We start from the raw sequence: 13,686 nt of genomic DNA on the forward strand, positions 1-13,686 counted from the left end.
CTCTTGCTGTGCATTCAAATTCATTGTCTTTTTGTTGTTTATATCATTTGGAAAAAAATGGAATTTGGGTGTAAAGTGTTTTATTGATTATATATTATGTTGCGAGTTACGGTGAATGTGATAAATGTAGTTATTATGCATATTAAGCTGTAATTATGCATAATAGCACAGCACTATGGTGAATACGTTCATAAATTTCCCTAAATTTATCACTCTTACTGACGATTACGCATAGTACACAAAGGTCGTTAGTAAATTTGATAAATTTCCCTAAATTAATCACTTTTACTGGTTTTTATATATATTACCCAAGTATCGCTGGTAAATTTATTAAGTACTACAAAAATTATCACTTTCATCGTTGCTTACGCATAATATCCAAGCGTCGCATCGTTGGTAAACAAGATAAATTGTGCTATATCATATGGTATGGTTTCTGTACATTATAATTCACGTATGTATTCTATCGATTATATCGGGGTGCGATCGTAAAATTTGTTGTCGTTATATCGCAGTCCGGCTATATTCATTCCAAATACACATTTCGAATTTTTTTTTTTTTTCATATTTATCAAATTCAGCAAGACCCTTGATTATTACGCATAACCTCCGACAAAAGTGATACACTTATCAAACTTACCAAGATTTTTTTCTGTAAGTATGCATCATAAACAGCTATTATGTATAATGACCGATTTATCACATTCACCGTGAGAAGACGTAAAATAAAAGATAAATTAGAAGAAATTGAAAAAAAAGAAAATTATATGGATCATTGAGGAGGTCGTTCTAAAAGGGGAACAACCCCCCCCCCCCCATTGCCCCAAACTGCAAAAATCTTTCTAATGATGGTAGGCCTAATAGGCATAAATTTACCATCAGTTCCCCGATATTTTTGCGATAAACAAGCTTTTGAAGTCAAAAAGCAAATATGAGAAAATACGAAATTTTAACCAAAAAACATGAAAAATCAGATGAGTAGCAAAATATTAAATAGATATTTACACAAAAGTGTGTTTAAAAGTTGAAAATATAAAAATTGGAAGTATAAAAGAAATAAATATATAATATATAATTTTTTAGAAGCTTTTTCTGAATTTTCAAATATCTTGAGTGACAACGGTTATCCGTCTTCTTCTATGGGTTTCAGACTTCACTCACGTTTTTCAACTTGTTAGCTCATACCACGTGGTTTAAAGTCGGTGTTTGAAATGTCGAATTTTTGGTAGGTTTCATTTTTACTTATTTTATTCAACTTTTATACTTTCAATTTTTATATTTTCATCTTTTAAAGACACGTTTGTGTAATATTTAATATTTTGCTACTCATGTGATTTTTCATGTTTTTTGGTTAAAATTTTGTATTTTGTCTTATTTGCTTTTTGACTTCCAAAGCTTGTTTATCGCAAAAATATCGGGGGAACTGATGGTAAATTTACGCCTATTAGGCCATCATTAGAAACATTTTTGCAGTTTGGAGCAATGTGGGGGTCCCCCTTGAAAACGACCTCCTCATTGATCCATATTATTTTCCTTTTTTTCAATTTCTTCTAATTTATCTTTTATTTTACGTCTTCTCATTTGATCTCTAATTTTATAATTTCGAAATATGTGTATGAAGCTGCCTTTTTGGTGCTATACTCTGACTTTTGAAGAGTTTCTAATAAATCTGGTTTCTGTCAGTTGCTCTTTTATAATGCATGTTTTATTCTACATATATATATATATAGAATAAAACATGCATTACATATACACTCCGATGATATATATATATATATATATATATCGTCATCATCATCATCAACAACCATTTTCAATCCACTGCTGGATGAAGGTCTCCTTTAAATTTTTCCATTCTGTTCTGTCTGATGCTTTAGCCATCCAGTTGACTCCTGCCACTTTCCTGATCTCGTCAATCCATCTTGCGTGGGGCGCCTTCTCGAACGTTTAACATCATGGGGGTACCAATGTAGAATACTTTGTGGTCCATCTGTTGTCCTGTCTTCTTGGAATATGTCCAACCCATTTCCGTTTCAAACGTTTGATTCTTTCCATGATGTCATATACCTTTGTGTGGTTACTTATCCAAGTGATTCGTTTTCTGCCTCTTCTTGTGATGCCTAACATACATCTTCCCATGCTCCTTTGCGTTGTCTGTAGACTTTGCATCGTCTTGCTTGTGAGTGTCCATATTTCAGCACCATAAGTCAGTGCTGGTAGCACACACTGGTTAAAAACCTTTCTTTTCAGACATAATGGCATGTGACTCTTCAGAAATACGCAGTTTTTGCCAAAAGTGCTCCATCCAATCCTGATCCTTCTGTTTATTTCATTAATGATTCCGTTGTCCATGGTGATTTCTTGTTCCAGGTATACATAGCTTTCTACTTCTTCTATCTCTGTTACTTTAGCAAGATAGTCCTCTTCAAAGTAAACGGGTTGAACATAACTTTAGTCTTTTGCAGATTCATTTTCAAACCAAACTGAATACTTGGCTTCGCAAATTCTTGTATCATTTCTTCTAGTTCGTCTGGATTACTGCTGATAACAACAATATATATATATAAAATTGAAAAAGGAAAAATATGGATCAATGAGAAGGTCGTTCTCAATGGGGAACCCCCCCCCCCATTGCTCCAAACTGCAAAAATGTTTCTAATGATGGTAAGCTTAATAGTCATAAAATTACCATCAGTTCCCCCAAAATTTTTGCGAGAAACAAGCTTTGGAAGTCAAACAGCAAAAATGACAATACACAATTAGAATCAAAATATGAAATAACAAATGAGTTAAGGACACAAAAATATATATACACAAAGTTTGCAAAAATTTAAAAATGGGAAAACTTGAAGAAAAACATACCAAGCGTAAGACTCTTTTTAAAGCGTGCCCCCTGAATTGACTACTAGAATATTGTGGGTGAAGATTTGAAACCCAGAGAAGAAGATGGAAATCCGTTGCCACTCAAGATATTTAAAAATTCAGAATATGCTTCTTAAAAAATCCTTGGCATTATTGCAAGTTTTTTTTAATTCTTGAAAGTTGTCCAAAAAATATTTTTTTTCAAAATTCTAATACTAATATTAAAATTGAAATTAGTTAGAAAATTGACTTTAAATTGCAATTCTTTCCTTTTGTCGAAAATACCGATAAAAGCTATGTTATTAGATAAGCAGATTTTGAGATCCAGGAATCCGTAGACAGGAGGTTGTGATTGGTTTTCTTGAGTGTCAAATCTGTAGGGTAAATTTCACCGCTTAGATCAAGAAAATTCTCAAAATTAAAAATAATGAGATCATGGATATATCAATTCAGGCGGCACGCTTTAAAAAGAGTCTTACGCTTGGTATGTTTTTCTTCAAGTTTTCTCATTTTTCAATTTTTACACACTTAATAATATAATCTAGACAAATAATATAAATCTGTAAAATATTATTTTTCTTCTATTGCTACTTAATACTACTCTTCTGCTCGTTTTACTACTACTACGTAAATGTACCTCGAACACATTCCTTCGCGGAATGTCTAACCGTATCGGCGAATGCCGCAATGCCTGTTCTGAGTATGGTCCTAACGCGTTTCTGTGTCAGAGTTAGGCTTATTTCGTGTTATACTGGTGATGCAATCTGTCTTCCATATAGTGAAAATGACAGATGTCTGAATTCCTTGCGAGACATTACGTGATCGTACATGCTTCTCATAAACATTATTGGGAATTTCTAAAAACATTGATTACACTCATTTGAGTGTTGAGAGAGACAGATAGAGATAGTGTGCACGTTCGTGTAACATATTTTTACTGCCAGAATTATGCTTGTTTTGTATCATACTGTTGCTGCCATCTCCCTTTCATATTTTGAAGTGAAAATGATAAAACCTGCATTTTTATGTTATGCAATTATCGTGTTCAGGGTCTGTCTGTTCTCTGCGAGATACTATTTATAATGGGAGACTGGTTCTCGTTCACTCCTTGAAGATTGAAAACCGCATACATCAGAGGACCCCCACTGTGTCGCCAACGGGGTTCGAACCTGGATTCTCACGATGATAGTCTGACACGACGCACACACGACCGCACAAGGACAAAACACACTTCGGAGACACTGAAGAAGTCTGCTCAATGAAAAATCCACACACACACATTTAAATTAAACTCATGAAATATTCATTCATCGATGGTTTCTTATTTCCCATTTGTAAGATCGATGGCAGCACTTGAACACTTGGGAAGTTCGGTGGTCCGCGTATAGAATTTGAGACCATTTGAAATCGAATAACTCGTGGTCATAGTAACATACTTTGAATTAGAACATTCAAATATTATATATATATTAGGTAGTCGCGTGGAATCACGTGATATGTGCTGGCGGTCGGCCGACAGTATCATCCAACGGGCAATAGGCTGTTTTCTCATCTGCATCTGCGGAATATTTGCGAGTGAAGAAGAGCAACGAGGTGTTATTAGTTTTTTAGTGGCAGAAAGGGTTTAAAGTTTTTTCCCCGAAGTGCATTGGTGAACAAAGGCAGTTTATAGTGAACATTTACTGTCATCGTTTCCTGTGCAGGACCGGCATAAGTGTTCGAACCTGTGCACTCACTTAACTGTGGTGGAATTTCTCTGCAACGATGGCATGAACGGAACCGACACGCTCCCCCATCTTCTTGCTGCGGTCTCTTATTAGACGTCGTCTGTTTGGGCTGGTTATCTGGTTGATTTATTTCACCAAAGCGCAAGTGATGACGAAGTGACTTCGATCAGGTCGCGTATTATCATTCACAGATACCCGTCCCTCGCGGAAACGTTTCTGATAGTTCTGCACAAGAGTCAATGACATTGTATGTTTACTATACTCTGCCTTCGTTCGCCGACGCGCTCTTCGTGAACTTTTTCTGCCACTAAAAAACCCTATAAGACAACGTTGCTCTTAGAAGAGTTGATCCACTTTGCCCAGGAATATTGAGAAGACACCAACGAACGCCTTATTCGTTGGTGTCTACTCAATAACGTTGCTCTTCTTTAGTCGAAACATTCCGGAAACGCAGATGAAAAAAAAAAACGACCGATTGCCTGCTGGACGGTACTGTCGGCCGACCGCCAGCACATATCACGCGATTCCACGCGACTACCTAGGGCGATTTCGTTTTAGTGGTTGCCTTCCTTACCCTACGCACTATCTCTATACAAAGTTTCGTCACACTCATACAGAAACAAACAAAATTATATCAACTATTCCGTTTTCATTTGATCCACCCTTTACATAACGAATTTTTTCAGTTAGCTAAAATATTTTGACTACATTTACAATTATTTATAATGTATAGTGATCTCTCAGTTGTGCACCCTCTCACCTATATGTGTCTCTGAGTTATATGCCGAGTTTCTGTACTGCCGCTAAAAGATGGAGGTAAATAATGCTATTCAGTTATTCGCCTTTTTCACTTAAACGTCTTTTTCTTTGTTCCCTTGCGCCAGTCTTCCTTCCAACCAACCTTTCGGGTTCGCTTTGTTCCCTTGTATAAGTGAGAGATGATGGTTTTCAAATATTTTCACGCTTTTTTTACATGTTTTCTTTTCAGTATTTTTTATTTTTACAGTGTTTTTACTTTTTGAAATGTGCTTTGAAATTTTTCTTGTATATTCATTTCGAAAATTTACCCAATTTTCAATACCGTATACCGAATTTGTTTCTATCTAGCTGCATTTCTTTACATGAATTTTTACATGCTTTGTGTATGTTTTTCCATATCCAATATTTTTATAGGCTTTTTTTCAGCTACCTCATTGGGCATTTTCCCTATTGGGGTCTGTGAATTTGTAAGTTCATTCGCGCCTTCTGAAGATTGTATGCAAATTTATCAATAAATTCAACGTCACCTTAAAAATGCGTTCACTTGATATATTCTGAATTGTTCGTAAACATTATATGCTGTGAATGGCATAGTGCTCTCTCGGAGGTTTTGAATGCCGTAAACTCTCACTGCAATATAGCAATTCGTTGTGCTTTCTGTTAGAAGGCTCAAATTATATTCGTCGATAAATCGCGAACACGGCGGTGCCATTTCATAACACGCTCTACTCGTCGCATAGTTCGAACCTCAACCGTGACTTAATATGAATAGAGTAAATGTCTCTAACATACGAACGTGGATACTACAATGATAAAATTCCAACGCATTCAGCATGCTTTATCGTGTATGATAAAGCACAATGAAACCACGTTAGGAATAAAAGCGATTTCGACGAATTCGTCCCCTCGATAGTTGAATCCGTAAATAAACCTATCCGAAAATTACCTCAATAATGATATATATTCCCACTATAACACACTTTAATGCAGATTGGATTTCGATTTCCAGTGTACAATAGCCATTAGTTTGAAGTAACGTTAAGTAACTTTGAACCAGTACAATGAAAATAATCTCCAACTAATTATACAATCCAAGCTTCAGTATTGAATAATCAACACCTGGGTATTTGAATAAATGACTAACTTCAGGGAAAAATTAATTTGTTTGTTCTCAGGAATTAATTTCCAGTACTTTGTCCTCGCTTAGTTTTCCATGTTCCATGCACAGCTACAACACAGTGTAAACATATTAATAATATAACGAATTACTTCCTCAGTGAATATTTCACATTCCATGAGAAAAGCTGAATAAACAACGTTCTGATACATGCTCCATTCATGTTCAATATTTTCTGACTTCGTGAATTTTAACGAAGTATAATTCATTCGTAAACTTATGCAAATCCCACTCATTTCTTATTAATTAACTGATTTATTATTTATAAATTTCACTGAATAAATTTTCACTCAGAATAAAAATAACTTTACATTCTCTTTAATACACGAAATAATTTTTTATACGTAGAGATGATGTGAAAAATAACCATTTTTCTTTCCGGAATATTTCACTAATATTTTGTTAGCAAAAAAAAATACATAACGTTGTGTGTTGGAGTGGGTTTCAGGCAGGAAAATATTTTCATGCGTTGCATAATTTACTTATTAAGAAATTCCTAAAACCCTAGATGTTTTAAGTCGTAGATATGAGAAAAATTTACTTTCTTAAGGTATTTTATATATCTTTCTCCCTTTGATCTGAAATGCTGACACTAATCTTCCTCACCTGATATCTTATCCTGTTTTTATCTTATATTTTCCTTATCTTTTTTCTTTTCGTGTCCCATTGATGTCGAGGTTTTTCCTCGTCGATTTTAACGCGATTAGCCGCCGAAACACTTTGCTTATCAACTCAAGCAACAAAGCGTTAGTTTTTCTGTCTGAAAAGAGATATAGTATCTCTATCTCTTTTCTCTCTCTTTTCATCCACTTACAACTCTTTATCTTCCGGATTATTTCCTTTATTTCTCTTCTATCTCTTTAGAACCACCAAATAAATGTTTTATTGCAATTTATCTTCTCCAAAATCAATGTGTGTTATTTTCCTTTCATGATATACGCAGCCATCTGCAAAGTACGACGGCGTTATTTACCATTTAACGCATTTAACCATTCTAATTCCTTAATATTGGATTTAATAGTAGCGCGAATCTTTTCTTTAATATTTTATTTTCGCTGATCCTGGGATGAGCCCCAGGTGCTCAAGATTTTTCACAATATTCCATTATGGCCAGACTGGCGTCAGGTGATCCAGAGGTGTATGCAACCTAATGCACTTGTTTAGTCATGGCATCTTGCACAAATGCTCGTGGAATCGGCAGGGTAATGATCGACGGGTGAGCTATCACTACTCGTTGGAACACCAGTATCCCTAATCAAGGTGTTTTCGGGTTTCCTTAGAATATTAACTTTTTTGCAAACAACATTCACATAAAACCATTCATTCAATTTTTAGGAATTTTTAAACTCATTGTAAATTTATGGGACACCCTGTATATAAGAGGCTCAGATTTTATTAATTGGATTTTTTTCTGATAATGCAAATAAATGATAATTTGTTAACAAAAAAAAAAATTTGAAATTAATGTCGTTCCATAACTGTTTATACTGTGTATATTCCTGATTGATACTTTATCAAAATAAAACAGTTACATCTCAATTTTTTTAAATTTTACTTCAGTTTTGCTTCATACGTCTGATACGATCTGTTAAACATCCTGTATGTGCAAGTATAGATTAGTTCATAATTTTTCTGTGTCATATTAATTTTTATTATCTGCATTCTCTGTAATGAGAATGTACATACATGTATACTCAAAATGTAAATGATTGTTTCGTTGCAGTAAGTCGAGAGTCAGCCAAACTACCGGTCATGGTGTTTATTCACGGCGAGTCTTACGAATGGAATGCCGGAAATCCTTACGATGGACGTGTCCTTGCAAGCTACGGGAATGTCGTTGTGGTGACCATCAACTACAGACTCGGAGCGCTAGGTAATTATTCTCTTCGGACATTAAAATTAGTGTGTGCTCTGTGCTGTGGCATATTCATTCATCAAGAGAATCGGGTACGATTGCTGGCCAATCTGTGCCGTGAACTGAATCTCATTGCCCTTGAACTCTTATTTATTGTTTCGCACACGAGACGACGAAAGCCACTAACGATCGATCAAAGAGACGACAGAAGATAATTATGAGTTGTTTACTTCTCGAAAGTGCAAACTCAGCTCTTTTAGCGCGTATTTTACACGGATTCTCTTTGAATATGCGCTATTTAAATAACGCAGCTACTACTACTACTTAAACGTACATGAACCTCGTGCACACAACTCTGTGGAATTTTCAGCGAATCGGCACATTTCAAAATGTGTATTCTGAGTGTAACGTATTTATGTTGTCAGATCAGTGATTGTTTCATGTTTTATTTTGCTGGTGCTGCAAAATAAAACATGTGTCTTCTACATGTGAAGTGAAGGTGTTATGTTGTAGATACGCCTGCTCTTTGCGGAGAGACTTTTCGAATGGGAAACTGGCTCGCATTTCCCAATCTACCTGACCAGAAGCACCGCAAGGATTTGGAGATTGCCTGATTTGATCAAAGGGGTTGTAAAACTGAGTAGCAATAAATGGCGAAACACTGGAACACCCTGCTGCCATCCATGATATAAGAACACAATTATACGTATATGTAAAGCTGCTCTAAGACGGATTAATGATGGCTTTTTTGTTATAATGCTCGGAAGTCGTAAAAGCATATCGCAAAAAATAATGCAATGTATAAAAGGACAATAATATTAGTTATACGTACGTATTAACAAATGCGTGGCACCTTAACGACTGTACAGATGGCACCGATGATTCGTAGCCGGATACAGAGAAAGGAGCGATAGCACAGCGATTAAAAAATATTATAGGCATAAGCGGGAAGGCGGAGATGGATATTCGCCCCCACCCCCGTTCACAATACAGATAATGGGTGATTCGTCTCCTCACACTTCTTCAATGAGCCTGAATACACATTGTGTTACACCCCAAGTAAGGGTATGGTCGTCAAAATATTGCTGTACATCCAAAGGCGAATGATCCTATGTACTCATTCCCGGCAAATCATGAAAATATACTTTTATCACACATCTCCTGAGGAAAAATAAAGGAACTTACAACATAAAGGGAGGAAGAGGGTGTCTGTCTTTAAATGTAAAGATTGGTGGAGTGCCATTTTTGTCGAAGCAGCATACAAAGGCTGCCATTTCCCCTTGCCGCAAAGGAAGTGTAATGGAAAACTATTCGGTCATGTGATCGCTTTGTAGGCAAATTGTCAAGAGAGTAGACATTCCATTACACTTCCCCCGAGAGACATAAAGGCAGTCATAAGAGGGATCAGTTGGTGGATATGGCAAGCCACACAACTGTTATGGGTCTTTAAAAGTGCAGATTGGTGGAGTGCAAAACAAGTGCGGAGTGCCATAGGCAATTATAAGAGCTAAAAATCACGAAGAAACGTCTTCGTTTATTGACGTTTGTTTACCGAGTTATCACTATATTTTCATGGCGGGTGCAAATATATAAGTTTTCCGTGTCATATTACTGATTTGGCATATATACCCCAGAGTGTATCCACTACGCTGAAACATTGGCTTTTGGGCAGATTAAGTTGGCCATTCCTGATGTTATGCTATGAAAAAAAATATTTCTGGGAGACGTTCTAATATATATATAGGAACACCATCGTACCATTTATTGGTACATTGCTCTTGGTCGAGATACCAGAACTTCATTTACACGCACACGTTCTTTCGTTATTCGGAATTGATTTGAATAGCTGGTAAATTACAGATTTGTCAATTTCAATGAATTGATAATCATATTACTTCAGACATCTACAATTAGGTGTTGTTTCGGGAACATATTTCAAACATTATATCCTTCATCTATAACGCGAAACTCTACGAAACAGTGTGAAATCGTAGCTTCTACAATTTCAGTAACTATTTATCACGTGATAAATTATCTAATGGATTCAAAGAGATTAACGAATTCTCTTACGAACATAAATATAAATAGTGATTGTCACTGTGACTCTCTGAATTTTTAGAATAATTTTCTTTGATTTTCACGTCTCATTTTTCGTATTGAATATTTTTTAGAGACTTTAGCTTATCGTGAAAAAAAAATTGGGGAAGATATGAATTTTTATGAGAGAAATAAACCCGATATTATGTATTCAGAAACGATATCGTGAAAAAGATCATTTTCGGGAGAGAAATTTTATTTTACGAGTAGTATTTGCATACTATTCGCATTAAAACAATCGCAGCCGGGTCATAAATAAAGCAGTTATTATGTCACTCGAACTCGCATATATGTGTTATCCAATAAATCGTTTCAAATTTACCAATTTATATTGCCACATTATATATAAATATATATATATATATATATTAGTTCGATAATTTAATCGATTCAGAATTCTCAAAATTGTTTTTCCTTGTGCAGATGCTTTTTTATAATTATGCCAAATTACTGTTATTTTCATTGAAAATAATACTATCAATAATGTTTAGCATATCATGTTCCACATACATAATATTTTATATTCTGAGTACCTTCTGTGTGTGAGGGAACGAAAATCGCTCCCTCTTGTATAAAATTGAAACACCTATCCGAATTTATAATTATTTCAAAATATTTGAAATTCAGGTTTCCTGCCGGCCGTGGATAAGTCTGCTCGTGGGAACTACGGCTTGATGGATCAAGTAGCTGCCTTGCACTGGATCCAGGACAACATAGCTGAATTTGGAGGCGATATACAGAACGTCACCATCTTTGGACAAGGACATGGAGCTTCATGCGTCAACCTTCTGATGCTGTCACCGATGGCGAAAGGTATTAGTTACATTATCTCCAACTTTGTGTTATTAAGTATATGGGAGTTGTGTTTCATGAATATTTTCCGATGAGGATGAAATAGTATATATGGTTGAATTTAGAAATTAACCCTTCAAACGGTTTTCAAAATTTCACCGGAACGCATTAGAGCAGATGATACACGAACTTCGTGTCCCGTTTGGGGTAATGAAAACTGGAATAGTCAGGCAATCACGTCACTCTTCTCGCACGGGAAGGGTTTTTTTTTTTTGGCTGACAACTAGTTGTCAATTGGTTGCGAGAATTTTCAAGTACGGGAATAATCGCGTTCGTTTGGTATCGGCCTATATAGTCAAGTCTCATTAATGAATTCATCCTCTCAGAAATAAAATAATACCACGTAAGCGGAGTGACCGGATAAAAGAAGTAATCCATGGCATCGCTACTTCCTGTCTCCCATACATGTGTTTATGTATATAGAATCAACTTTTCATTATTTAAATGACTTCAGTCTTGGAAATTTATAAATTTATTTACGAGTTGTATTTATAAAATTTATCTCAATCTTCTTCTCCACCCCAAGAGCCTGGAACTTCGCAAATATGTAAGAAAGGGTCACTTTGGTTGCAGTAGACTTTGCAGTCTTAGTCGATTGTAGATTTTTAGGTTTTTATATTAAAAATTGTGGTCCAGTAATAATGAGGAAAAAAATAAATAAAGATCGTCAAAATGTATGTGTGTCTGTGTTTGGAAATGAATAAAAACAATGGTTGTTTTTTTTTTCGATCAGTAATTATCAAACAAATTTACAACTGAAACATTTATAAAAATTATTCATTTTCTCTAAAAAATGTAAAATACTTAAAGACAATTGACATTTAATTCTTCAAATATTGCGAATCAATGCACTTTTGCCATCATTACTTTATTACTAAAGAATTATTATTGGGTGCAATATCCAACGGAACATTATTGATGGAGTAATAATATTAAAAATATCATTTTCCTGACTTTCACGCTTCATCATTTTCGAATAAAAATGTGGTAAAATCTTCAAAATTATGAAGAACGACAAAATTGAAAGGTTTCCTGGATCAGGGATACAACAGAAACGGCGACATGACCACAAAAAAGCCTCTCGGTGAGTATGAAAAAGGCTGCCGTACAGAATCGGCAATAAATTGTAGGTCCCAGTCTAATTAGCCGTCGTGTGCAGAAAATGACCGTGGTGCGACAAAAAGGATCAAAATTGAAAGGGACGAGTACCAAGCAATTACTTTTTATATAAAAAAATAATAATAAAATACTAAAATAGTGGAGGGGAATTTCACTTTGGGGTGTTTCACTTATTAGGCCGTCTTAACGTATGCGCCCACCCGGGAACAGCCTCGAGACCACAGGTACATACAGCAGCCTATTACCGAGGCCAAAATTTGGAGAACAAAATATTAGCGTACAATTTTATAACAACGTAAAAGATTCTAAATTAATGGCGACCGGCAATTACAATCTAGCGGAGGAAAGATTAATTAACTTAAAAATAGGTAGTTCTCTATCACAGGGCTTCTTTTCATCGTACAGCAAGGCCCACGGGCCACTGCCACCGTGATTCTGTCAAGGTGTCTGTAGTCAAGATGTCAGTGCTAGAGCTGAAGGTCTTCCAGTTTTCATTATGTGGGTCCTCTTCATAAGAAACATGCCCTGTCGAACGGCACAAAAACCACCGATAATTGAGGACTGGGCTTATCACGTGTATTGTTCGAAAAACTTTCGATTTCTACAAAAATTTGTGAAGGCGTACTTTCAGGAAAAGTGTTATGCTGATTTGTTATAAAATTTTCCCAATTCTCCATGGCAAAAGGGACCTCTTAAGGAGACGCATTATCAGGAGTTCAGTATCATGGGAATGTCATAGAGGATAATCAATATTTCAAAAAGTGACCTGGTAAGCAGAGTGATGCTTTATCCGGGTGACTCGGCGACGAGGTTGTATAGTCTTCATTAAGGCAGAGCCACACACAGGGGGGAAAAAGTATGTGATTAGTGTCTAGAATACAAAGGCAATTAATTTTTGTACTATAAAAATTTGTTGGCTCTCTGCACTTGACGCGTTTGCCCCCATGCGAGAAACGGGTACTACTCTGAAGGAGAACATACTGTATGTAAGTGATATTTGGCTATCGTAGGTAGCAATCATCATTTCACTTTATCCCGAATCTACATCTACATATAATAAGGGTCTATGAAGGATTTCTCAGCTTTGTATTACTAGCTATGTATCTACCATGATATTAAATTTATGTAATTTACCTTAGATTTTAGAAAAATTCTAAATTTCAGTTGATCATGCTCCCTTTGGTCTTAGCGGTGTTTACCAAATTTTTTTTTTCCACCCTCGATAAAAGAACACAGCT

The 13,686-nt window shown here is 35.6% G+C and overlaps 1 protein-coding gene across 1 annotated transcript in view; it reads left to right on the top strand.

Annotated features, from left to right (window-relative positions):
* LOC149067458 (neuroligin-4, X-linked-like) overlaps positions 1-13,686 on the top strand; it is a 169,434-nt gene that overhangs the window by 100,302 nt on the left and 55,446 nt on the right. The window contains exons 3-4 of the mRNA XM_089252644.1: positions 8,249-8,398; positions 11,105-11,290. Coding sequence (XP_089108770.1) covers positions 8,249-8,398; positions 11,105-11,290 — 336 coding nt within the window. The remainder of the gene's footprint in view (positions 1-8,248; positions 8,399-11,104; positions 11,291-13,686) is intronic.

The sequence above is a fragment of the Pholcus phalangioides genome, unplaced genomic scaffold (assembly GCF_987345545.1).
Source record: "Pholcus phalangioides strain wild (caught in Gottingen) unplaced genomic scaffold, Ppha-v1.0 ptg000030l_1, whole genome shotgun sequence".
NCBI classification, from domain to species: domain Eukaryota; kingdom Metazoa; phylum Arthropoda; class Arachnida; order Araneae; family Pholcidae; genus Pholcus; species Pholcus phalangioides.